The following is a 27,829-nucleotide window of genomic DNA, read 5'->3' on the forward strand; positions in this document are numbered from 1 at the left end:
TTTTTGTTGCTGAAGCAGATGTGTTTAATTAAACATGCTTGAAAACACAACTATTTCCAGAGCTTATACATCTCAAAATTCATGTAGTCTCACTGAGCACAATGGGTATAGTTTTCATTTCTTCTAGTATATGCCAACAAAAATGCCACAATACAAGTATATTGACTGCATCTGCCATTCTTGGGTGGCTAATCTGTGCATGTATCAGCATCCTTAATCACAAATGCCCAGGGTTTCAATGCTCACTAGTTTCATTCAGTTGTTCAACAGGCAAGACATACAAGTATCCACTGATTAAGTTTGAAAGCATAAGCATCTACTGTTTTGCAGGAACACTGAAAAGTTTGATATACATCTTAGCAAGTTATGACTTTCCAACAATGTTTTTAATGTAAAATAAGTTTCAAATGCCCACTCTAGCATTTTGTAATGTGTAATTCATGAATGAAAGGTATGAGAAAAATGATTTTTTAGGCACAAGTATTTCAGACACTTTAAGATTCTGGCCCTGCATATTTGATACTTGTAGGTAAAAAAGATGCTATAATATAGACCTACCATTCTAGCATGTCTCTTTAAAAGGACAGCAACCCAGTCAGTATTTCTGGCCTCCATTTCTTCAAGGTAATTAATACACATAATTCCTGGCACTTTAAAATACACTCATTTGAAACGACAGTTCTATCAGCAGGAGGTAGGGCAATCTCCTTTCCAGTTATCACCTTCTGTCCTCATCTCCTAGTTCCTGGCTGTTAAGGGAGCTTTTCTGCCTACATGAAGCTAATCTAATTGGCTGACTATGCCTGCTTGTCAGTCATGGCCATCCATATTCTAAGAATATGGTTACCCTGTTCCAGCAGGAACTTGAGTTCCTCCAGGTAGTGGTGTACTGCAACGTTCATCAGCCCTAGTCAGTGTAAAGGATTATGGAAGTTACAATCCAGTGAGTTTCAGAGGACAAGTTGCCCTTCTTATCCTATTCCTTTACCTCTTCCTGAAGTGTTAAAAGATGCTGTACTCTTCAAAGTAAATGCTCACTATCCCTCATCAACAAGAATGAAAATCCCAGGAAAGAGCCAGCATAATACTTTGTTTGTTTTCTTTAAAGTAGTTGCCTGTTTTTCCTTTATTCCTATTCATATTAGAATGTTTAATTTGGGATTGCTACTGGCACTGAATGTCTGACAATCCCAAGGAAACCACTTCGTTCTGGCCCATGCTACCACTTGTAGCTATGTTGTAATTGGCAATTAAAAGGAGGGCTTGGGAAAAACTGGCTCAAGTGTGTACCTGTCCTCTCTTGTCTCTGTGAAGACTGAGAGGCTGTTAGCTGTTAACCCTTCCTCCAATACAGCTCTACAGCTTGCAGCCCCTCCGCCTGAAGTGAAAAGGAAAGAAAAGGAAGGTAATGGGGAACAGTGATTAAAGCAGGTATTAGCATGGTGCCCAATCCTAGCTAAGGAGGTTGGGGGCTACAGGTACCTTTCCAGAGGTACTTAATGGTGACCAGCTCTCAAGTTTTATTAAGTCAAACAATTAAAGGAAAGTTCAGTTCAGAAATGCAATAGAATTTGACCAAAGCATGATGGTTGGGTCATAATGAAATAAATCGACACATGCTGCACTTCTAAATGAAGTGTGTAAAACAGGCATCAGAATACTCTGTATGTCAAGAATGATCTTAGTGCACAATAATCCATGATTTATCAAAAGTTGAATGAAAATAGTAAAGAAAAGTAAAACTTGCTGAAATTCATCAAAAATGGTACTCTAAATTCGCCCATGATTAGCTGCCAGCTCAAGATCAGCAGCCATAGAAGGGTCGAGTCTGCATGCCTTTAAAACATAATAAAAAAGGAAATAACTTCAGTGCAATGTATAAACTATATTTGCTAGTAACATGCCATTTTCTTAAAATATATTAACTTAAATCACATAACCAAAATATATATCCATATCCTTTATCTTCTGTTTCCTCTTTTGAAATCCCTTCCAAGGTGGATAAATGGATCTAATCTGGCAGATAATACATAGCAAGACTTTGGACTGTTGCAAGAAATCATCCATCATTTTCCCATGGTAACTAGCTGCTAAATGTATAAATTCACTCTTGTTTGATAATCAGTAGAATTAATTGTAGAAGCTTTCTTTGATGGCGTAGTATACTGGTGAGCAATTTTTTTTCCGTTTAGGAGCTGTACTGGCTGCTGTGGAACATACTGGGGTCATGGTGAGTAGAGCCAGGATATGCACACACTCAAACCCATTGATACGCACTTTTTCACTCACGCAAGTATGCAGTTTGCGGGTTTCCCATACACTGCTTCATTATGTATATAAATACTCCCTAATGTAAACAAATAGTATCTCAAAAAAGGCTAAGTTGAACTCTTCAGACATACTAACTTTCTAAATGCAAATAGAATTTTCTTGGGTAGGAGGGTAGGAGTATTCAACATATGAATCTTCCACCTAGAACCTGAAATTAAATATTCCAAGAAAAGCTTTAACCATTCTTACAATTTTGTGTGCATTGGCCCTACATTATCATACATATTTTATTTGAAAAGTTGAATGTGTTTGCTGTAGACACATTATTCTATGGAAAAATCAAAGTACTGATTGCTTGTAGTAGACACTAAAACCAACATTTCTCAAAGGGAACTGCTACACAAACCATAGTTAATAAAGTGGATCCACTCTGCTTATTATGTGTATGTATAGAAAATATGAACCAACAGGTATTGAAGTATAAAATGGATTAATTAGCAATGACCTAGTTTAGGTATAATGGGCTTGTCCACTCCTCCCATTCCTCTAGCATGGCCACAAGGAAGAGTTCAAAAGCACTTGCTTCCAATTTTGATTAACCTTAAGATTGTCTGAACTCACATATACCATAGTTAATCTTAACTATGTTTAGTAGAAACTTTAAACCACAACTTTAACCAGTTTGTTGGGGTTTGGACGTCATGCTAAAAAGACTAATTTACAAGAGAATTGGAGGCTTCCCCTTGTGGGGATGGAGAAGGCATGAGACTCATTCAGAGAGAAACTGGTCATATTTCCACTTGTAATTGTATCCTAAAATGAATCTCAAGTTTATATTCCTTTACTACCATTTATAGAACATGTGTCATCAGTGTAGACATTGCAATGTATGCATGCCCCGCCTGTACCATGGAACAACTGTCATAAACTGAATTTTGACAGGAGGACATTCTTTCAAAGGAGTGGCTCTAAGTTTCCTATCACTGCCACTGCCAGTATATGTTCGATGACTGCAAACAGCCTACCATGTTAGTAAACAGGAATTATGTGAATTTCTGCTTCTTTATATTTGTCATAAGCAAAAAAAATGGAATACAAGTCAAAATAAGTAACCAAGTAGTATTTTCCTAGGCCATTTTAGGAACATTCAAGAGCAGAGTTTTATTTTAATAACTCTTGTGCAAATTCTATTAAATCGACTCTAACAAGCAAAATTAAAGGGATCAGAGGAAGTAAACCTAGAATCCAGATAATTCAGGCTCCCACAAACTGACCTTAGAATAATATTTTTTAGCTGCTTCTAAATCTTGTTGTGTTCCTAGGCCAAGCTGGAGACATCTAGCCAAATAGAAGGATGTCATTGCAAGCCCTCTAGCAATGTAAAAAGGAATGCAGTCTGTTGCTTTTGCTATATTTTCAACATCGTCATTCTCTGTGGTTCTGTTTGGATTCACAACGCAAGATAAAAGATGAGCAACTTTTAGAACAGTTAGGAATAACTTGCACAATCAATGCCTAAATCAATGAAAGCATTTTGCACCAGATTTTCACAATTGAATTCTGTGAAAAAATGCTGCAGTCTCAGATCTTTTACTGCAGGTATGTGGAGACTCATTTGGGACACTTCTGTAGCTGAGGAATGTTTGGCAGGAGCCCTCCACCATTGTGGCACGCATGTCTTGAATGAGTTCCCACCTGTTCCCTCAATTTCCTGAAATGGCCAATTATGGCCCTGAAAGCAACATCAATACAGATGTTGATACATGAAAAAAAACTTGTTTCAAGACTCAAAGTGCAACTTCAATGCCAAAGTAGGATGGTGGGTGGGGTCTGTGAGTACACAGATGACCATTCAAAGAATTACAGTTGCAGGTGAGCAAATGGTCTTCTTGATCTTTGAGCATCACATACATGTGCAAATTGCAAGTTGGCTGACTTACAATGGTGTGGGAGGGAGTGTCACTGTTTTACCATATAGGAAAGGATGCTTGTCTGAAAGTGCAGTCAGACCAGGAATATCAAGATGGTGGGTTATGGCTGTATCCTCCAAGCCATCAACCAGAGCATAGCAATGTTTGAGTGTGACAGCAGATGTCTGTTCTGAGAAATCAAGTTTGGTATTGCTGGGAAACTACACTTAAATCTCTGTATTATTATTATTATTTTGTGGACTGAGCCTAGCAAGAAGTGGAGTATGATATCAGGAATCTCCTGTTTGTCTGTCCTGTGTCATCTGGTCACAAAGACACTATTTATGTCCTTCAGCTATTCCTCACACAGAATTCAAGATGCAGGCAAAGGCTTGATAAAACACTTATTCTTATGAATAGCAACAGAGGCACTGTTGTAGTTTTTCCTTTATGTGTCTTCTCACTCAGTGAGATGTATATAAAAAAATGCCTGGAGCATATGAAGAAAATATTGACATTGCTTCTGTTGCTATTTATTCTGCAGGGTGCAATGTGTGTTAAAGATGAATGGCATTACAAGCAGAGGGATCTGCAACAGCTTTGTTGCTGTTCTCACTTTGGAAAGAAGAAGTTAGTTACAACTTTTTATCCCTGCACTGACTTGCAGGAGTGTATGCAGGCAAAGTGAGTTTTTTTTAGTTTTGAAATTAAACTTGCAGTACAGGACACAACAGACATTTCTGAAATTAGGCATGATATATTAAAGGAAGTATTTGGCCATTTTTCAGTCTCTCCATCATCTCCATCTTGAGGTCATACAATGAAATTGATTGCCAGTGATTCTTGACAGAGCAAGAAACTTCACATTAATTATGGACTTTGAGGCCATAAGATGTGGTGACAGCCAATAGTTTAGATGATTTCACACAAACTGATGGAACACAGGTCTACCATTAGTTGTTAGCCATGCTAACTAAATGCAACCTCTGTATTTGGAGGCACACTGGCTACAGTAACTATCGGCCAATGTAAAGTCACAGATCTTTTAACAGAAACTAATCTAATTTAAAAAGGATTAAGAATGTGGAAGTGCTGACTCTTTTGTCCAAATTTGGAAGTCATCCAAGTGCTGGGGTAGAAACTTTTTTTTAATGAAATCACCCTTTAGATGGAAGAGAAGGGCAACATAGCACTTTAACATTGATTTTTTGATCCAATGGAAATTAAAATCATTTCTTACTAAGGAAACATGACAGGAGAAGAAGAAAGCCCTCATCTCCACAAGATGAAATCTGCATGAAAGAAAGAGATATAAGGGCAAAAAGGCAACTAATTATTTTGAGGATTTTCACCTTTTGCTGCAGGAAAGAGGATAGTCAAAAGCAAATGAGATCTAGTTGTAACTAGCAGAATGTTTTTGCTGATTCTTCCTAGGTCTTTTTGCAAAAAATATCTAAAGGTACCATGTATGTCCCAACTATTTTTGAATTTGATCTAACACCTTTTTCCTCATTAGCTGAAATTAATTCACCTTTTGGCAAACTCAGCAGCTTTTGTAAAAAATTTTCTTCTGTAATAATATTCCACCAAATGACCTTTAGCATAGACATTTCCACGATCAGATGCCTGATTTAGACACTCCAGAGCGGCCTTTAAATTTTGATGTATACCATGTCCATAAAGATACATAAGACCAAGGATACCCTGCGATTCCAGACTTCCATTCCCACAAGCTTCTGAATGCCAAAAGAATGCCTGTAGGATAGGAAAAAGGGTTGCCACAGCTCATGCAAATGGAGGAAAAGCACATTTTACTTTTTCTTGCTACATTTCTTGTCTGATAGATACAGGTGCAAACCAGAATGGCCTGTCAGAACACAAATGCTTTTGATTACCAAAATTTAAGGGTCATTATATTACATGTAACTAGCACACTTAAATTAATTTGAGGACTCTGCATAACTTAGATATATACATATTTCTATTATCATAACATTCATAACCTGACTTTCTCCTTTCTTTCATGGGTCCTAATGGGACTTACATGACCCTGCTCCTACCCATTTTATTCCCATTAGTTAAATGACACTTAAAATGGTAATGGAACACTTTAGTAACTGGGTAGTAGGGAATGGGCAGCTATCATCTGCAGTATAGATAAAGAAACATGTAACATTCCTATTTGCAGTCTGCCAAATTCTTTGCTTAGGAAGTGTCCTATGGACTCTAAATATTGTCTGCACTGCTACAGGGTAATTCAGATTTCCAAATCTAAAGTTGGAGACAGAGCTGCAAATGTGAAGTTGTGAATTTATGCTCCAAAACCCTTCCCAGACCCTTGCAGCCAGTATGGAAAGAGCTGAACTGGCTGTCTCTCCAAGCTCAGAAAATCAACTTCAGAGAGGGGGGGGTCAATAAGATTTTCTGGGGGAGGAAACTGGGACTGTCACAATATGAGGTAATTGTGACATCGTTTTGACCTTTCTCTCCCTCTACAAAGTGCCTCAGTTAGATATCCCAAAATGGCCAACTAGTAAAATGTAGACCAGGAAGATCACTTCTGCCACTCTTCCTGCTCTGCACTGGATACTTGTAAGCCTTCAAGTTTGGCAGATTGTGATCATCCATTTGCAATCAGTAGGACTGTGCCTTTAATTATAAATGCAAAAATGCTGTGAAATTTAATAGCTTCTTAATTTTTTTACTGCTGTATGTTTGCTTAACAGAGGAAGACAACTGTAGAGGCACTTTTCATAAGCTGGACCTTAAGTTCCAAGTTTGATGTGCTGCCCCACATTGTTCATTAATGTTTTACTACTCAAAGCTGCTCCTTCATGGATCACTGCCTTGTCGTGGTGAAGGGGCTTGCATAGCGCAATGAAGCTATGAGCTATTTATTTATTTTATTTTATTTAGACAGCTTATATGCTGTGCAGGGCCACCCAAGATGGACAGGTCATAGCAGAGAGCTCTGACAAAACGTGATCCACTGGAGAAAGAAATGGCAACCCACTCCAGTATCTTTGCCATGAAAACCCCATGGACAGTACCAAAAGGCAAAAAGATATGAGGCCAGAAGATGAGCCCCTCAGGTGAGAAGGTGTCCAATATGCTACTGGGAAGAGCAGACGGCTAGTACTAGTAGCGCCAGAAAGAATGAAGCAACTGGGTCAAAGCCAAAAGGACACTCAGTTGCAGATGTATCTGGTGGTGAAAGGAGAGTCCGATGCTGCAAAGATCTATACTCCATAGGAACCTGGAATGTAAGATCCATGAATCCAGGCAAGCTGGATGTGGTCAAACGAGATGACAAGACTGAACATCGACATCTTAGGAATCAGTGAACTAAAATGGACAGGAATGGGTGAATTTAATTCAGATGACCATCAGGTATACTACTGCAGGCAAAAATCCCTCAGAAGAAATGGAGTAGCCTTCATAGTCAATAAAAGAGTAGGAAAAGCAGTACTGGGATACAATCTCCAAAATGACAGAATGATCTCAGTTCGAATCCAAGGCAAACCATTCAACATCACAATAGTCCAAGTCTATGCCCCAGCCACTGGTGTTGAAGAGGCTGAAGTTGACCAGTCCTATGAAGGCCTACAACACCTTCTAGAATTAACTCCAAAAAATAATGTCCTTATCATCATGGGGGATTGGAATGCTAAAGTAGGAAGCCAAAAGATTTATTTATTATTTATTTATTAAAACATTTCTATGCCGCCCCTTGCCGAAGCCTCGGGGCAGCTCACAGCACAGAATAAAATACAATAAAATACAAAAATAACAATATAAAACCAACAATATAAAATAAATAACAATATAAAAGATAACCAGAATAACAGGCAAGTTTGGCCTTGGAGTACAAAATGAAGCAGGGCACAGGCTGGTAGAATTTTGTCAAGAGAATATGATGGTCATAGCACACACTCTTTTCCAACAACCCAAGAGACGACGCTACACATGGACATCACCAGACGGTCAACACAGAAATCAGATTGACTATGTTCTCTGCAGCTAAAGATGGAAAAGCTCTATACAGTCAGTAAAACTAGACCAGGAGCTGACTGTGGCTCAGATCATGAGCTTCTTGTTGCAAAATTTAGGCTGAAGTTGAAGAAAGTAGGGAAAAGCTCTAGGCCACTCAGGTATGACCTAAATCATATCCCTGATGAATATACAGTAGAGATGACAAATAGATTTAAGGAATTGGATCTGATAGATAGAGTGCCTGAAGAACTATGGAGGGAGGTTCGCAACATTGTACAAGAGGCAGCAACTAAAACCATCCCAAAGAAAAAGAAATGCAAGAAAGCAAAATGGCTGTCTGAGAAAGCTTTACAAATAGCTGAGGAAAGAAGGGAAGCGAAAGGCAAGGGAGAAAGAGAAAGATACAAACAATTGAATGCAGAATTCCAGAGAACATCTAGAAGAGATAAGAATGCCTTCTTAAATGAACAGTGCAAAGAAATAGAAGAAAACAATAGAATAGGGAGGACCAGAGATCTCTTCAAGAAAATTGGAGATATGAAGGGAACATTTCATGCAAAGAGGGGCATGATAAAGGAACAAAATGGCAGGGACCTAACAGAGGCAGAAGAGATTAAGAAGAGGTGGCAAGATTACACAGAAGAACTATACAAGAAAGAGCTTAACGTCCCTGACAACCACGATGGGGTGGTCACTGACCTCGAGCCAGACATCCTGGAATGTGATGTCAAATGGGCCTTAGGAAGTCTGAGCAACAACAAAGCTAGTGGAGGCGACAGTATTCCAGTTGAGCTATTCAAAATCCTAAAAGACGATGCAGTAAAAGTGCTACACTTAATATGCCAGCAAATTTGGAAAACTCAACAGTGGCCACAGAATTAGAAAAGGTCAGTTTACATTCCCATCCCAAAGAAGGGCAATGCCAAAGAATGTTCAAACTACTGCACCATTGCACTCATTTCACATGCTAGCAAAGTGATGCTCAAAATCCTACAAGCTAGGCTCCAGCAGTATGTGGGCCGAGAACTACCAGAAGTACAGGCACGATTTCAAAGAGGAGCTAGAGATCAAATTGCCAATATACGCTGGATCATGGAGAAAGCTAGGGAGTTCCAGAAAAACATCTACTTCTGCTTCATTGACTATGCTAAAGCCTTTGATTGTGTGGATCACAACAAACTGTGGCAAGTTCTTAAAGAGATGGGAGTACCAGACCATCTTATTTGTCTCTTGAGAAACCTATATGCGGGTCAAGAAGCAACAGTGAGAACTGGACACGGAATCACTGATTGGATCAAAATTGAGAAAGGAGTTTGGCAAGGCTGTATACTGTCTCGTTGCCTATTTAACTTATATGCAGAGCACATCATGAGAAAGGTAGGGCTAGATGGATCACCAGTTGGAATTAAGATTGCTGGGAGAAATATCAACAACCTCAGATATGCAGCTTGTACCACTCTAATGGCAGAAATGAAGAGAACTAAAGAGCCTCTTGATGTGGGTGAAGGAGGAGAGTGCAAAAGTTGGCTTGAAACTCAACATTAAGAAAACTAAGATCATGGCATCCAGTCCTCTCACTTCCTGGCAAAGAGATGGGGAAGAAATGGAGGTAGTGACAGATTTTATTTTCCTGGGCTCCAAGATCACCGCAGATGGGGACTGCAGCCAAGAAATTAAAAGATGCTTGCTCCTGGGGAGGAAAGCTATAGCAAATCTAGACAGCATACTAAAAAGTAGAGACATCACCCTGCCAACAAAAGTACATATAGTCAAGGCTATGGTTTTCCCAGTTGCAATGTATGGCTGTGAAAGCTGGACCATAAGGAAGGCTGAGTGCCAAAGGACTGAGGCCTTTGAACTGTGGTGCTGGAGGAGACTCCTGCAAGTCCCTTGGACCACAAGGCGATCAAACCAGTCAGTCCTAGAGGAGAGCAACCCTGACTGCTCTTTCGAAGGCCAGATACTGAAGATGAAACTCAAATACTTTGGATACCTAATGAGAAGGAAGAACTCACTGGAGAAGAGCCTAATGCTAGAACAATAGATGGCAAAAGGAGAAGGGGACGGCAGAGGATGAGGTGGCTAGATGGAGTCACTGAAGCAGTTGGTGTGAGCTTGAATGGACTCTGGGGGATGGTGGAGGACAGGAAGGCCTGGAGGAATGTTGTCCATGGGGTCAAGATGGGTCGGACATGACTTCGCGACTAACAACAACAACTCAAAGCTGGTCACTATTATGAAAGATCAAATCCCTTTTTATTTAGCTATTTATTTTCAGCCAAGGTATCACTTCATTCTCTTACTTTTAATCACTGACTTTTAAGCCTTCCTTATGCAGTGCCAATGTACATCTAGATACTCATTCCCATCTCATCACAATGCTCATCTAAGGCTTATGAACTTGGCTCAGTCATCTTCTGATGCAAATGGAAACACTATATCCAGAGATACAGTTGTTACACAGGCTTGCAGTTGCAAGCAGATTGTGGATGATGCCACTGAGAAAACTGTTTCCTTGCAAAAAGATTCAACTTCAAAAGGAACCAGGTATGGAAGACATATTTTAAAATAAATCATTTTACTGCTTTCCTACTATGGATATACAAAAGGTAAAGACAATTTGGATAACTGATTTTATATTTTTATCCAGATGTTGATTTCCAACATTGGTTTTGCTTTTTTATATCAACACTACCTTAACTTATGTCACCTCTAAAATATAACAGCCTCTTTTCCATTGGACAACTTTGAACACACAAATGAATCTAAGGTTGGTAGGAACATCAAAGCCAGAGCAGTACCTTTTTCAGATCTTTTGGATGGCGTGCTGAATATAACATCCCAAGGGCACTCTGAGCTTTTACACTTGCTTTTGGGTTCCCATGGTCTGCAGCAATAAGCCATAATCTGGAAAGCACAGGAAAACATAAGTGATATGGCTGTCCTTTTCCCTGGACACATTCACACTTTCCAAGATGCATCAGCATCAAACTGGAAGTAGGGTGGCTAGGACTAGGGAGGTACCTGAAAAACCAGGGCCCTCCTTGTGCCTCATTATAAGCAGTTATTTCTGACATCCACAATTCAGTCTGTGTTAATTTCCAAAAACATAGCAAAGTGGGGACAGGCCATGGCTGAAGACATCTCTCTCTGCATGTGAGTACATCGTCAATGCATATCCAACTTGCTAAAAAACAGCCAGTCTGACATGCCCACAGAACACTTACAAAGGAGAAAACAAAGTCAGCCACACTGACCGTTTAAAAAAAATGAAATACATGTTCATGCATTACCTTTCTTAAGCCAACTGAAAGATCACAAAAATTATGGAATCTTTCAAGATCTCCAGATTTCCTCATCAGGCAAAATGTTTAAAACACGAGGAAGATTTTTTTTTTAATCAAACTTGACTGTGAAGTCACAGTATCTACATGTTCAGAGCCTTAGATGAAGTGGAAGAAAAGACTCTACCCTCTCTTCGACAGCTGAAAAAAAAAAGAAACTGAGCAAGCAAGCCTGCATCTATCAGACAGATTTTAGCTATGTTCTTGCACATTCATGAAAATGCAGAAGAAAAATATTTAAAAGCGTTATGAACACAGCTTCAGCTATTGAGCTGTACAGAAATGAAAACAACACCTGCAGCAGCACAATTTTCTGAGGTCAAAAATTGTGGTGAATAGAAAAGGATAGCAGAGTGAGGAAAAACAAGGCAGGTTCTGCCACAAAGGACACTGGGAGAAGGGCTGAAGGACTGAGGAGGAAGGTATAGAACAAACCATGGTGAGAACTTTCTGTAAGGTGCACTGAGATTGTTCCACAAATAACCCACATGGTATAGCTTGTTTTCAGGCTTCCTTAGTGTGACACACAAATGAAGCTTGTGATGACTTCAAATCAGTAATCCTGCCTTCCCCTATCTCCCCAACCACCTGGTCAGTTAGGGTTAGGAGATCTTGAAAATCTGTAGCTTCAGCAGTCTTTCCATTGGCCTAATAAAGGTTTATACTAATATGAATATAAAATAAATGTTACCTTTCAGCTTCTTTTTCAGAAATCTCTGTCCCACATCCTTCATAGTAAGCTCTGCCAAGGTTGTAGGCAGCAGCAAACTTTAAATGTCTTGCTTTTGGGCAGGTAGAGTTGATAATCTCTTCCATATACCCCACGCCTTTTTTCTACAGTTGACCAAAATAACAACAATGGTGCAAGAAGATGGCACATAAGAATCACTTATCACCAAGTGGCTTGGCCTGGAGACTGTATTGGGGCAAAGTGTATCTATGAGACTGCCATCTCTGGCATCAAGTCAAAGGGAAGTGGGCGACTGTCGCACATTGTCCCTCTCTTCACCTTCCTCTACTGGAAGCTGCTGGGAAATTCCTCTTGTGTTTCCAGATGAGGCTTAGGGAGGAGTCAGACATCATTCCCACTCATTTGCAGCCCTCCCATGTTTTTCTGACACCCGCCTTCTGTCTTTTTCATTTAATTCTGCAAAATCTGTTAAGTAGGAAGATGTGGAATAGTTGTGCAATGCACTTTTGATTGGCAGCATCAGGAGCTCACCATCTAGAAGCACTCTTGGTCTTGCCCACTTCCAGGATTTCAGTCATGGTCTCTCTCTCAGTTTGCCCAAATTGCAGATGCCCAAGGGCATTCTGCCCTACTACAACTGGTAACAGAGTAGCAGCACATTCAATTATCTCTAAATGTGCTCAAATAGGCTCTTTTCTGTGGTACTTTAATAGTGATTTTTTAACAAGTACAAGTTCAGTTAAAAAAAAACCTAAGTGGTAATCAAAGGCACTGTCTGTTATATTTCACACACATGTATGTGCTTCTTAACTGATGTTACTTATTGCTTTTATTTGGATACACTTCCTTCTGAATGAAAAATAACTCCCTTGCATTTACAATATATATTGCCCTCTAGTGGTATTAAGGAAGATTTCATTTGATACACATTGGCAATCCAGCTGAATGAAAGAAAACTAAGTCATTTGAAACATGGTGCTTGATGAGAAGTTTGTGAATACCCAGGATTGACAGTGTGTCCTAGATCAAGTCAAGGCAGAACTTGCCCTGGAAGCTGAAATGACAAAATGGAGGCTGACATACCTTGGGCACATCATGAGAAGGCAAGACTCACTGGAAAAGACAATAATGGTAGGGAAAGTTGAAGGTAGAAGAAAAGGAAGACCAGTTCTTCGTCGTGGCCTCTGTGCATCACACATGAGTGCTGCGCCTGCGCAGTGCCTAGGCCGGAAGATTAGAAAGCTAACGGTTTTTGGCGGGAAAACGCTCCGCTCCCCTCCCCACTGCAGTATAAATAGAGCGGAGCGTCCGCCATTTTACTCAGTCTCTGCGATTGCCGTTCACTGTGCCTCGTGCCTGCTTGTCTCTCGCTTAGATCTCGCCACGTGCTCCTTTACGGTTATCTTGTTCAACGTACCTTTTCCTCGTTATATATCCCAGTTTCTCTTTCCCTCGTTGTAGCTCCTCTGTTCATTCTTTTTCTAAAAAAAAACCAAAAAAACCCCCCAAAAATATTACTTACCCTCTGTACTATCACCTCTTTTTTCCTTTTTGCGATGGCACAGCTGGCGGCATTCTGCAAGTGTAGTCAGTGCGGCTCCAAAATGTCTCCCACAGACCCGCACGACTTATGCCTCCTCTGCCTTGATGAGGGGCATAGGACCAATACGTGCGGGCATTGCCTGGCCTTTACCAAACAGGCCAGGAAGAATAGGGAGAATCGTCTCTGCAAGTTACTTTGGGACCAGGCCTTGCTTCAATCTGACCAGCTAGTCTCAAGGTCTACCCCCTCCTCGGCTGCGTCTCCTCAGCGCTCCACCTCTACCCCGGCCGCACCCCCTAAGCGCCCCGCCTCAACTTCGGCCGCGCCGCCGCAGCACCCTTCGGATGAAGGCACTGCTCCAATGGAAGCGCAACAGCTACCTTCTCCTCCAACCAAACAAAAGGAGAAGCGTAAGCATTAAGAGCCAGAAAGGCCCCCCGGCCATAAGAAGCAGAGGAAGGAAAAGGCGGCTAAGGCAGTCCACAAGGGCAAGAAACCTGATCGCCCCAAACACCGAGGCTCGGGTTCGTCGGGGTTCTTGGTACCGACTGCCACCACAGTACTGACTCCCTCGGGACCGGCCTGCTGTCCGCAATGCAGGTGATGCCGCCGGGATCCCCCAGGCCTGTTCTTCGGCCTGAAAGCGTGTCTCCTCCACAGGAGCCACAGCTTAGGGAGTCCATCTCTGATGGAGAAATTAGAGATTCCCCGCCGCGGCAACGCTCCCCGACGCCAATGCCTGCTATTGGGCCACCTGAGGGACCAGACTCTCCTCCTAGGCGTAGGAACCGTTTGTCGGAGTGCCATGCAGATGACTGGGCTATGCACGGCTACGGTGGCTATCCTGCCTGGAGTGGACTCCATCCATATGCCTTTTTTCCTCCGGACCGTCGCTCGCCATCGATCCCAAGAGAGGCACCGTCCACTACTGGCCGTATGGAATGCAGACCTCCACCATCTCCTGAAAGCTCTTTGTCCAGTGAGCATTACTGCTACCATCAAGACTCGGACGAGTCGGAAGTAGACTCCACGTCTCCAGATGTAGCTATTACTTCCCAAGACCCAGGATCCCCAGATGAGCCCCATGTTTCTTTTTCAGAGCTGGTTTCTCATCTAGTCCGGTCGCTGGAGATAGAGGCCTACCACCGCCCCAGACCCAGCACAGACCGGTTTTACGACATCGTCCGAGGGAAGCAATCTGCCACCGTTGACTTACTGTTGATTACCACACTTCGCCAGACAATGGTTCAGCCCTGGGACCAACCGGCTCAGCTGCAGGCAACATCTCGCCAGTATGAATCTATGTTCCGGGTCCGAGAAGACGACACCCCGTTCCTGCTGCGCCACCCGAAGCCTAATTCGGTGGTGGTCGAGTCGTCCCAGGGCAGGGATGCTCGGGGACATACAACACCCCGAGATAAGGAAGGGAGGAAGGTCGACATGATTACGCGCCGGGTCTACGTGGCTGCAGGACTCGGTTTGCATATTTCAAATTATGAGGTTACACTGGCACGTTACCAGTACTTCATTATGCAGAAGCTGGAAAACGTCGTCTCCTCCCTCCCGGACCAGCAGGCAGACCTAGCCAAGGTCTTCTTAAACAAAGCAAAGCAGGTGGCCATTCAACAGTTGTCTACCGCGAGACATCACGTAGACACTGATTCTCGGGCCATGGTCAACGCTATCTCCCTCTGACGACACACGTGGCTCAGGAACTGCAATTTCCCTGAGGAAATGAAGAGGAGGATAGAAGAAATGCCATTCGATGGCTCCGGCCTCTTCCACACGAAGACCGATCGGAAACTCAAAGCCATCCACGAGTCCTATATGACGGCACGTCGAATGGAACTCCCACAAGTGAAATGTAAGTGGCCATGGCCCAGACCCTACGGGCACCAGCAATATCAGCCTCGCCAGCAGTTCCACCAGTGCCAGCAATGTAGAAGGCAACAGCCTCAACAGTGCTTCTCCCAGGGCCGTAGGCAGTTCGACACCAAGAAATGTCCCCGTTGATGGTCCTGGCGAACCAATTCATCTCTCCAACTCCCACCTTCCCCTCTCCCCTTTGGGAGTTGGCTCCAAAGCCGACTTCCCATTTGGGAGGCCATTACATCTGATAGGTGGGTGCTGTCCATCATTCAGCTCGGATATAGAATAGAATTTGACATCGTTCCACCATCAAGCCCTATCCGATTTACACCGCCATCTTCGGTTCTGTGCGATGAAGTCCTTCACCTTCTTCATAAGGGAGCGATTCGACAACTCTCTCACACTGATGGGCTACATGGATTCTATTCTAGATATTTTACAGTCCCCAAACGGGACGGTGGTCTTCGACCTATCCTGGATCTAAGAGGAGTCAATAGATATATCAAACCGAGGAAGTTCCGGATGACCACTTTGCAGAATATTCTTTTCTTGCTGAGGGAAGGGGATTGGTTCACCTCACTGGACTTGAAGGATGCATATTTTCATATTTCTATCCATCCTTCCCATAGACGTTTCCTTCGTTTTACTGTTGGATCCGATATTTTCAAATTCAATGTTCTACCATTCAGCCTGGCTAAGGCACTGAGAGTCTTTACAAAGTGCATGGCCCCGGTTTGCGCCCACCTACAGCTCCGGGGTATACAGGTCTACCCCTATTTAGATGATTGGCTAGTTGTGTCATGGACTAAAGACAACCTTTTAGCGGCTGTCCGCGTCACTTGTGCTTTACTTGATGACCTCGGACTCTTATTAACCTTAAGAAATTGTCACTTATTCCCACGCAGGTCATCGATTTCATCGGAGCACATATCGACTCCACGCTGCAAAGAGCATTCCTTCCTCCGTCCCGCAGGGCCACCCTGTGTACGCACATCCATCGGATTCGACGACAAAGGACAGTTAAAGCCATCACTATACAAAGATTGTTGGGACACATGGCAGCCTCAGTGGCCATTGTGCTGCACACAAGGCTCAGGCTCCGCCCACTCCAATTATTTTTCAGCAACTCGTTCCATCCGCAGCGGGTTCTACAAACCAAGTTTCTGCGGATTCGATCTTTGATCCTTCACACCCTGACGTGGTGGACTATTTCACGCAACCTATCTGTAGGCGTTCCATTTTGCCCACCCCAACCGACAGTGACAGTGTACACCGTACACCGATGCGTCTCTCATCAGATGGGGTGCGACATGTGCAGGACTTCGGGTCCAAGGTGCATGGACCCGACGGGAAGCGGCAAGGCATATCAACTTCCTCGAGCTTCTAGCGATTTTCAACACTCTCAAATCTTTCGAAACCGTCTTACACCGCCAAGTTGTACAGATTGTGTCCGACAGCATAGCTGCTGTTTTCTACGTCAACAAACAGGGCGGGACAAAGTCACCTCTCCTGGCCCGTTTGTCAATGCAAATCTGGGACTGGTGCATTCCTCGGGACATCATGATGGTGGTGGTTCATCTTGCGGGAACCGACAATGTAGAAGCCGACGCACTGAGCCGACAGATGTCAACTACCCACGAATGGGAGTTGGATCGAGTGGTTTGCAACCAGCTGTTCCAGTTATGGGGACAACCGGATATAGACTTGTTCGCGACCCGGTCGAACAGGGTGTGCGAACTGTTCTGCTCCAGAGCAGGGCTGGGACTGGACTCGAGGGGAGATGCCCTAATGATTGACTGGAACAACCTGTTCTTCTACGCGTTCCCTCCAATCCCACTCCTCATGAAGGCAGTGTCGAAGATCATGCACGACAACGCCACAGGAATTCTGATAACCCCATGGTGGCCAAGGCAACCTTGGTTCGCCACTCTCCTCACTCAGTCCAGAGGAGTTTTTTGACGACTTCCGCTTGTTCCTCATCTGTTAACACAACACAATGGGACAGTCTGACACCCGGACCAACTCTTGCTGAAACTAACAGCACGGTGCTTCCGATAGATCTGAATTTTCCGTTGGCTCTGTCGCCGTCCCAATCGACACAACCAACTCCTCCCTCGGAACCGTCAAGGTCCATTTTGGGACCGATAGTGTTATCCTTGGATATCCAGGCAATTCTCAAATCTGCACTACGACCTTCCACACGGAAATCATATTCAGCAAAGTGGAGAAGATTCTCTTCCTTTGCCAATGCCCGTTCCTTCTCTCCAGAGTCGGCTTGAATCGAGAATATTTTGCAATTTCTATTAGACCTTCATCGCTCGGGACTCAAGCCTTCATCTATAAAGATCTATATGGCTGCTATCTCGCATTTTCGTGGCAGCATCCAGGGGTCATCTGTTTTTTCTCAACCCCTGATTCACCGTTTCCTTAAAAGGCTACAAAATTTGCACCTGTCGGTTCAACCTGTTATGCCAACGTGGAGTCTTTCTGTTGTACTTCAGGCCTTTACAAAACCGCCATTTGAACCTTTGGCAACAGTGGATTTTTGCTTAGTTTCATGGAAAACTGCCTTCCTTGTTGCAGTTACTTCAGCCAGAAGAGCCAGTGAACTGTATGCTCTACGCATAGACCCACCGTTCTTGAACTTTCACAAGGAAAAAGTCGTCCTTCGAATGGACTCCGAGTTTCTTCCCAAGGTGGCTACACCGTTTCATTTGAACCAAGACATCGTCCTCCCTGTGTTTTTTCCATCTCCGTCGACTCCGATTGAGCGCTCTCTCCATACACTGGATGTTAGATGCTGTCTAGCCTTTTACAGATCTCACACAGAAGCGTTCAGGAATTCCAATAGACTTTTTGCTGCTCATGACAAGGGCTCTCCAGTCTCATCTCAGCGACTGTCCAAATGGATTGTGCAGACCATAGTCCTAGCACATCAATTGGCAAAACTTGATTTACCCTCACTTCCAAGGGCGCATTCTACGTGAGCAGTAGTGACTTCGTCGGCCTTTGCAGCAGGGGTTCCAATTAAGGATATTTGCAAGGCTGCAACTTGGGCTGCTCCATGTACTTTCGCCAAGCATTATCAGCTTGATGTATGTGCCAGAAGGGATTGTTCCTTTGGTAGAGCTGTGCTCTCTGCCATTCTTCACTGACAACACCTTCCCTCCTCCAAGTCTGGTAAGCTTGCTAATCACCCATATGTGTGATGCACAGAGGCCACGACGAAGAGCAGGTTGCTTACCAGTAACTGATGTTCTTCGAGTGGCCATCTGTGCATTCACACAATCCACCCGCCAGCCCCGCATGGTGTCGGTGAATGGACTGTTTTTCTTACTGTCGGTTCCGTGTTATTCCTATGGTGCCGATTTTTCTTGCTGTGATGCTGTTTTTCGAACGTTAGGGGGCGAACGTCGGTCTTCAAGACTGAGTAAAATGGCGGACGCTCCGCTCTATTTATACTGCAGGGGGCAGGAGAGTGTTTTCCCGCCAAAAACCGTTAGCTTTCTAATTTTCCGGCCTAGGCACTGCGCAGGCGCAGCACCCATATGTGTAAATGCACAGATGGCCACTCGAAGAACATCAGTTACAGGTAAGCAACCTGCTCTTATGGGATAGATTGATTATATAAAAGAAGCCCCAGCCTTGAATTTACAAGAACTGAGCAGGGTTGTCAGGGACAGGACATTTTGGAGAGCACTGCTTCACAAGGTCTCTTTATACTGCTAAAATGAGTGGCACAAAGAGTGGACTTGTACGTGGAGGAAGTGTGAACTCAGTGCAGTTCTGGTGCTCAAAACAAATTTCAAGATTCAGAATTCTTCAATTTCAATTGCATGTATACCTTTTGCACTAGGCTCCAGTTGGTAGGTGTTGGAGTTCCAATTAAAACTCACACACACAGAGTAGATCTTGCAAACCTGAAGTCTGCTCGCCCCTGGATTAGAGACTAGGAGAAGCATCTGTGCCTGAGCATTGTACCTCTAGTGGCATTGGATTGTTCCCACCATATTTAATCGATATTAGGCTTGGGTCATTTAGAGTACAATCCTATGACTGTTTAGACAGGAAAAAAAAGTCTTACAACTCCTAGTATCCCTCATCCAGTACACTGACTGGAGGACATGGGGAGTTGTAGGACTTTTCTTCTATCTAAATATGCATAGGACTGTGTTCTCAGCCATACAATATCCTCTGCATTTTCAGCTGTTTGAAATGTTATATATTATTAAATATCACCCAGTAAAAACTGATGAAAAGAAAATCTACCTTCTAGTTGTAACTTACAGGATCTGCTGGCGTCCCAAGTCCATCATAATACATTACACCTAGCTGATAAATGGACTGAAAATCTGTGTTTTGTTCAAACTGCAATAATGCTTCATCATACCATCCCTGCAAAAGAATAATGCAAAGGATTAAACAAACTAGCAAGCTGGGCTAGCTACTGAGCTTTCATGATACAATTATGCAATTTTAAAATAAAATAGCATCCATTTTTTAAAAAGAAAGTGCAGGAATGGAGGGAGCAGCAAAAAATGTACAAAAACTTGTTTTTGACTTTCTTGGAAAACAGAAATAAATTATACCAATGACACTACTCAGTCTAATCCATCAGTGTCTGGAGCCTAGATATGAGAGGTGCATGTGTACATTCAAAAGACAACATTTGGAACAGGGAGCAACTAGTTGCTTTCTTCTTAAACAGGACAGATTCACTTAGCTTCCCAGAACCTAAACAGAAGCATCACCAGATACAAGTTCTCAAGATAAAATCATTGCAAAAGAGCACATCACTTGGATTCAGATTCCCATGGGGCAGTTGTGATGGGATACTTGGGCTGAACTGACACTTCCACTTAAGTGAACGGGGATGTCTTTATGGGACTGAGAGCATTATTGAGATTCCCACTCACCCATGAAAGATCACTGAGCAAATAGCTGCAGTCCTACAACACTGTGCCCTACACCAGCTCTTATTGCACATAACCGGTCACAAAAAAACTAGACACAATAGGCCAGGATGGGAATTCACATCCACCCAGTTCAGTAGGGCTCAGATTGACACCACAACATGAATATGTGTCAACAGGGTATGCTTCAGCACCCAGATCCACCCTGCTGGATTGGGACATGCTTGTTTAGAACGATCTGAGCATACCCTGTTTTTTTAAAAAACCTTTCATGAAGCAGCAATGACCTTCTGGATGACATAGCATTATGATAAAAATGGGGTGGGTGTCATAGCAGAAACAATTATATCTCATGGGTGGCTACCCAATAGGAATAGAAGCAAGGCCTAGGGATTTAGCAAAGAAGGATAGCTAACAGAGAGCTCTGACTCACAAGATTCCCTCTCCTTTAATATTTTCTAGGGTGTTTGAGATAGTTTATCCTTTCAAGGCACTGCCTAGGAAAGAAGACCAGGTTTAAAATATCTGCTTTCAGTTGGATAAGGAGGTATTTAAGTACTTTGACCCCAAAAAAGGACCATAGTTGAGTGGCACAGCATATGCTTTAGATGCAGGAGACCCTAGGTTCAATCTGTGGCATCTCCATTTGAAAGGATCAGGTAGGAGAATCCAGCAGAAGACCTTGGATAGCTGCCACCCATCTGAATAAACAACACTGGACTTGAGGGACAAATATTCTGATTTGGTAGAAGGCAGTGTCCGAGGTTACAGAAAAATCCTCAAATAAATGTATCTAGATGAATTCTTAACCCCCCTTTTTCATTTTGACATTTTCTAATGCAATTTGATTTATTATTTTTTTAAAGTCCCACCTCTTCAAAATACAGCTGTCCTTTAAGGAAAGATGCCAGAGGATCTCCAGCTTTAATCTGCTTTTCCAACTGCTCTTCAGCCCTTGCAAGCAGAAAAGCATGACTGTAAGTATCTGTTTAAAAATAAAAGGGTAGTATTTGGTCCTAAAGCCTGAGAACAAACTTTGTGACATACTCATGATCTATAGTAGGGTATAGTATTTATTTAACATGAGGGTCCCATTTCCAGTGGTAGGTGGAGCCAAAGTCCAAAATGGGTGGGACCACAAATGGGGTTTTTTGGCACCAAGCCTCCCTCCACCAACCATAGCCACATACTTACACTTGAAGCATATAGAGCATTATGGTATTCAGGGCACCTGACATTTATTCCCTCTACAATGCACTAATTCTGAATTCCTCATTCCTCAAGGCTGGGAGTAGGACATTGCTTGCAGAGTTTCATGTTCAAAGAAGCCTGGGCTTCTTGTTGTAAATGAACTGGAGATGATGGTTTCAAACAATTTCTGGTCAATTTCTAAACATGCCATCTTCAGGCCATGGGTCATTTATCTAACTTTTTTACTAGCCAGTTCAGCCAAGAATGCTGATCTACATACAAGCCAGCATTCTTAGAAACTGAAACAAATGTGAACAAGGTTCTCCCAGATATAAGGAACAAGGAGAAGGGGGTGGGCAGTGTACAAACCTGCTCAGGCCCATTATTGCTCTCAGCAAGAGCACAACTACATTCCTTCAGATTTTGTCTAGTGTGTTGCGTTTGTGATGAAAAAAAGCACTGATCTACAGTCAATCTTCAACCCATTGCACTTGGACCCCTCTGTTTATCCATTGCACAACCTATAGGATTATGCTTTAAATCATTTTGCTGGGTTTTTTTAAAGATGCAACCAATACTATGTGTACTCTTACTTGCCCTTTTCTCAATTTAAAATAGGCCTTTCTTTCAGCCAGCAGAAAATTATGTTCATTATAACTATATACAAGATGAGAATCCACAAGGGCTGTTGTGCAGCTGCTTGCACAAGCAAGTGTTGTTAAAAAGACAAAGAGTATTATCTTACCTGAGTCAGTTAGCCATTTTAAACCTATTGAGTCACTATTGTGGAGGTCTGAAATGGTTTGAAGAATGGTCTCACTGCTATGTGCCCGAGGCAGGAGCTCACTGGAAAGTTTCATTTCTTTCTTTCAGGTTATTCTTTTCTGTAAAAAAACAGAGTAATGGGCCCAGATAAGAGAGAAGCTGGGGTCCACCCAGAAATTCTTATTTGCTTTTCCATCAAACCACATTTATTCCAGAACATGGACCCAAACACTTATCTTCTAAGGCTATCTTATTAAGAAAAACATCCCATACTGACCTTTTATAATACTCACTTACCCCGGTTGGTTAGCACAGTGCCCGCAGCTCTGAGCTTTCTCAGGGGCAAGAGCAGTGTACATTATCCAGATGTTGACAAGGCTCCAAATGTTGAGAGTGCTTATTTGAAAGAGATTAGTAGGTGGCATTTGACAAAACAAAGACTTTGAGATTTATGCATACTTCTATTGAACACATCAAAGACATTCTTGAATAGAGCAGAGTGTGTCTGTCATATTTTAGGGCTCCTGGGAGTTATAACTAACAAGAACTCAGTCAGAAGGATGATAAAAAGCAAATTATTTTAGGTACAGGGGAATACTTTTCCTATTTTTAAGAAGTATTTATACAGAGTGGAGCCATAGCCTGCTTTCCTTGGGCTCTGGCAGTTATGGTATTAGAGTAACATGACCATTGTCAGTCTGGCATAGTTTCAGCACAGAATGTCATTAGGTTCAGCAATTCTGTTCTTTCTGAATATATTATGGTTATAATGCCATTGACATGCTATTAATACTATGACATTTATTATGATTTTTCCTTTTGTCCAGAACTCTCAGGGTAGCATATATAGTATTACAGAGTGAGAAGGTGCCATGGAGGGCCTTTGGCCCAACTGCCTTCTCATCCAGGATCTGCAACAGCTGCCCAAACAGGTAGCTGTCCAAAACCTGCTTCAATATATGCAGCAGTCCCCTCCTGGGTGCACATATTAATGTAGTGAGAGGGACTGACAGTGACAAATAGGTCAGGAGCAGTGCCACCAGGAATCTGGACTCTCACACTAATCTGGTCTCCTAAGCAAGGTCATCCATGGCAGAATGATGAGATGCCAGAGGCTGAGATGCCAGAATAGGATGCATCTACCTTCTCCAGGAGTAGAGAAGAGAATGGATATGTCTAATGGTGATGGAAAAAGAGAAAATCCTGACTGGCAACTACTGGGCAGCAGCGGTGTTGAAGGCGGAAGACGCGGAAGGCTGGATCTTCCCCTTCTCTGTGCTGCCATCCCAATTCGAATCAGAGCTACTGGCCGATGCACAAAAATAAGCTTACACAGATAGAGAACGCGTCAGCGACACGCTACGCAATTAGCGTAACGTGCTGTTCAGCGCTTAGATGCCAAAGCCCGGTGCTACGAAAGAAAAGAAGAAAAGAGCGTAGCGGGGGTGGGTGAAGGGCAAGGAACTGCCGGGAAAGGCTGAACGAGTCCGCTCGACTGTGCTCCCACGCGTGACTCACCGAATGCGCCGCCGGTTCCCATCGCAGGTTGGGCCTCCCACACGAAACTGCGGAGAGCCGCGGGAGAGGGAGCCGCCCTCCCGTGGCTTCGCGTTGCCTAGCAATGCAGGCGACAAAAGTCCTAGCGACCAGCGCCCGCCTCTTTTTCCTGCTTCCAGGCCCGCGGGAGCGCGCGCATGGGGCCCGTGAGGCCGCCGCTCGCCCTGCAGGGGGCGGGGCGCCTGAGGAGCGCGCGTAGCGGTGTGTTCGCTTGCGTCATAAACGCTTCCCGAAGAGGAGACTCCCTGCTCCTTCCTACAACTGAGGCGCACTTAGGGCTTCAGGAGCAAGTGGTCCAAAAGCTACATGACTGAATTTGTACAGTCTGCCCCAATATTGACTGGTTTCTCATAATATCCTCTCTCCTGCATTAATACATTTCAAAAAATGAATTGACTGGAAGGCTCAGCCCCAAGCCTAGCAGGCAAGGCAGTTTCTGAACATGTACAAGCATAAGAGACAGAAAAGACTGGATGTGATTTAACTAACTAAGGCTAAAGCACATATGACCAGAAATGAATGGGAGGCACATGGTGGCCCACTTAAAATAATGGGAGACCAAGGCCATCCACACTCTTGTGTTCCTCATTGTTACCGGGCTGTGCCAGTCAACAGCTGGGGCAAACCCCGGGTGGATCCCAGACCCGAAGCCAAACAGAGCCTGAGACGAGACTTAGAGCCAAAACCAGCTTTATTCTAGTGCACTAGAATAAAGGGAGACAAAAGGGGACATTCAGCCCAAAGCAGTGTCTCAAAGGTCGCACCCCAGTACACCAGTTTTATACCCTAGGTAACCAATTAGGTCACCTAATGCACATCTAATATATCGATACATCAATGTATGCACCCCTTCCCATGCTGGAGAAAGAGTTCTTTCTTCTGTCAAGGACCAGACATTTCCCATGTCTATTTCTTATCTGCTCAAGATTCACATAGGCTTGCTATGTTCTTACTCCCTGCACATTTGCAACTTTCATGGCAGCTAGAACCAATTTCCACTGTCCCTTTGATTACTGTATTCTAGGTCAGGCTAGCGTGTTAGCTGTGGGTTACACAAAGTTCATTTTGTTCTTATCTGCCCTCCCTTCTGGGACAGTATAACTGTGGTGTTTTTACTATGTGGCCTTCCTCTAGCCAACCACTTTTGGGGCCTTTCTCTGGCCAATTAGTTTTGGGGTGTTTTGGGGTGCTACAATTGGCAACACTCATCATGTGTGTGAAAGCTGGACAGTGAAAAAAGCTGACAGGAAGAAAATTGATGCATTCCAGACATGGTGAAGGAGAAAAGCTTTGCAAGTATGCTGGTCAGAAAGACATATAAATGGGTCCTAGATCAAATCAGGACACAATGTTCCCTGGAAACAAAAATGACAAAATGGAGGCTGTTGTACTTTGGGCACATCATGAGAAAGCAAGATTTCCATAGAAGACAATAAGGTTGAAGGTAGAAGGACAACCACATTTGAGATAGAAAGGAAGCCACAGCCTTGACTTTAGAGGAGCTAAGCAAGGCGGTCAAGATGAACACTTCAGAGGGCATCCATTCATTTCTGGCCTTAAGTCAGAGGTGACTTGACAGTCATGTAAGAATGTAACAACAATAGAATGCTGGTTACTCTGGCAGGGCTCCATGGTAATAAATGCAACTCACAAATAAAGCAAGGAACGGGAGATCCTGAGAAGGGGAATGGGTGTCAAGGATAGTCCCCGTTAATATTTTTCTAGGAATTAAAAGATCAGTTGAAGCACTTCACAACCTATTTATTTACTGGCCGCTGTTTGGTTTTTGTTGTTGTGTTGCTTTAATCTATAATTAAATTTACTGTGTTACAATGTTAGCAGTCATGTTACTGACCACAAAGATATATGTATGCTGAAGGCCCACAACTCAGCAGGAATCCACGGATGACAGTCTCCTGGAGCCTCTTTACCACTGCAATCTGCCTGATCACTTACCTTTTGTTCTGGCCCAAGTAGGAGCACTTGTGCTTGCTCACTGTCTCTCTGCCTGTCACATAGACTGGCAATTATGAGAAAGAAGATGAGGAGCAGTAGCATCCAGAGGCAATGGTGGTGAGAAGGTACTCACTGAGGGAGGAGAACCATTGAAGGTGTCTTGCCTAAGTACCCTCCAAAACCTGGAGCCAGCACTGAGTGTAATATAAATAAATGTACAAAGCAATGATATACTGTGCTCCCATCATTAACGATCATAGTCATTACACACTTGGATACAATGCTAGAGTTTTGAGATTAGAGTTAAACTAAACTTCAAAATCAAAAACTCACTTCTACATTTAGAAGTCAACTATCTTTCCAGTAATCACATTTCCTTGAATAAAACCACCCCTTCATGACTACCCTTGGTCTGATACAACACAGTCTGACATTCTTAATCAGCTATTGCTATGCATTTCATTTGAAACAGTTATTATTATGTTGTCATTGCAGTTGTTGTCATTGTTAGGAATAGTATGTAACCTTCCCTGCAAAGTGAAGTCAAAATATCTATGCTGCCAATTGCTTTAATTATATAGTTTCCCAGATTGCAGGTTTTCTCCAGTTTAAGAGAAGGGGTGAAATAGCATCAAGAAGAGCAGCAGCTAAAGGTGCATCTATGTATCATGAGAAAACAAGAGTTCAAGTGGACAGAGTTCAAAGAGAAGCAACTGCTATCAGTTGCATTATATTTTTAAGTCTAGTATGCTTTCACCTTAATCTGGAGAACTCCATGAGACTTCGCTAAGTTGTGTGTTGAAGCATTCCTGGTTGGAGACAGCAGGGATCTGAGCATAGCAACTGTGGCTATTTGAATCCAATACATATCTCAATCTTATGAACTGTGGACTTCACATGGGCAATCCCAGGTCAACTAAGTATAGCTCTGAGGGTGTCACCACAGATTATACAGAAGTGGTGAGGTAGTATGAGTTAAACTTCCTCTCTCCTATTTCTTACGTAATGGAAAATATGCACTTATCATATCCTTTACACAAGACCCAGGGAAAAAGGAAACATAACTCAGGCTTTTCCTTTTGCTTTATTCTGTGGCATTCAAAAAGAAGGAGTCATGTAGCATCTTAAGTGTTATAAACACTCTTTCCTTTCCATCAGAAGGGAAAAATGTTCCAGGCATGCAGAGAGTTCTTTTTAAAACTTTATTGCAATGAAGGGAACAGAAAGGAATGGCTTCCTTCCCATTTTTCTGTTCACCTGCGCACATGTTCACACACCACTTTTGAACCCTGCTCCAGGCTGCTTGTTCCCTCCTCCTTTCCCCTAATTGGCTAATAGGGTAGTGAGAGTTTACACTTTTTCCGCCTGCCTGCTCTGCCCTGCCCCAACACCAGCCCTTCTTCCCAATCCAGCCCTGCCCCTGGTGGACTACAATAGGCTCATTTTGTTCTGCCCAGTTTGTCAATAAACAATCAGGAAGTATTTGGCCCTCCTGCCTACCTGCCTGTTTCACCATACCTTGTGCTATCTGATTTTAGCCCTTCCCCTCCTTTGGGCTAAGTAATTTTCTTTGTTACCCTTTTAAATCTCTTTACTCCCTTGTTTCAAATCATCCTTTCACACCTATCATTAAGGACTCAACAAATTATTGCTTTCCTGGACTAGAGTCCACAGCCTCAGATGCAGATGAAGTGGATTTCAGTCCACCAAAAGCCTATGTGCCAGAATTACTCAAACTGGTGCCCCCAGATATACAGTATTAGATGACAATCCCATCACCACCTTTCTGAAGATGATGGGAGTTGCAGTCTGACACATCTGGAAGG

At 43.1% G+C, this 27,829-nt stretch overlaps 1 protein-coding gene across 6 annotated transcripts; it reads right to left on the bottom strand.

Annotated features, from left to right (window-relative positions):
- Window positions 1-26,829, bottom strand: LOC123036204 (LRP2 binding protein). 6 transcript variants are annotated; one of them, XM_044455239.1, is made up of 9 exons: window positions 26,761-26,829; window positions 22,471-22,609; window positions 21,407-21,519; window positions 19,909-20,016; window positions 12,210-12,352; window positions 10,976-11,081; window positions 5,713-5,936; window positions 3,546-3,711; window positions 1-1,836 (listed from the first exon to the last, which is right to left on the bottom strand). In XM_044455239.1, exons 2-9 carry the CDS (start codon window positions 22,583-22,585, stop codon window positions 1,771-1,773), a joined length of 1,041 nt encoding a protein of 346 aa, XP_044311174.1. In that variant the 5' UTR covers window positions 22,586-22,609; window positions 26,761-26,829; the 3' UTR covers window positions 1-1,770. The 6 variants fall into 6 exon arrangements, with proteins under 6 accessions (XP_044311174.1, XP_044311173.1, XP_044311177.1 ...); XM_044455238.1 differs by lacking the exon at window positions 26,761-26,829 and adding an exon at window positions 24,009-24,143; XM_044455242.1 differs by lacking the exon at window positions 26,761-26,829 and having other exon boundaries at window positions 21,407-21,488; window positions 22,471-22,561.
- Between the last annotated feature and the right edge of the window lie 1,000 nt (window positions 26,830-27,829).

The sequence above is a fragment of the Varanus komodoensis genome, unplaced genomic scaffold, assembly GCF_004798865.1.
Source record: "Varanus komodoensis strain SLA01 unplaced genomic scaffold, ASM479886v1 scaffold8, whole genome shotgun sequence".
NCBI lineage: Eukaryota > Metazoa > Chordata > Lepidosauria > Squamata > Varanidae > Varanus > Varanus komodoensis.

Excerpts from the sequence above, each read along its gene's own strand:
- LOC123036204 (XM_044455239.1), bottom strand. The coding sequence starts at position 22,585 with ATGAAACTTTCCAGTGAGCTCCTGCCTCGGGCACATAGCAGTGAGACC. Across the intron at positions 20,017-21,406 it reads GACAGCTGTATTTTGAAGAG|GGATGGTATGATGAAGCATT; the intron begins GTGGGACTTTAA and ends ATTCTTTTGCAG. Across the intron at positions 11,082-12,209 it reads TCTGAAAAAGAAGCTGAAAG|ATTATGGCTTATTGCTGCAG; the intron begins GTAACATTTATT and ends TGTGCTTTCCAG.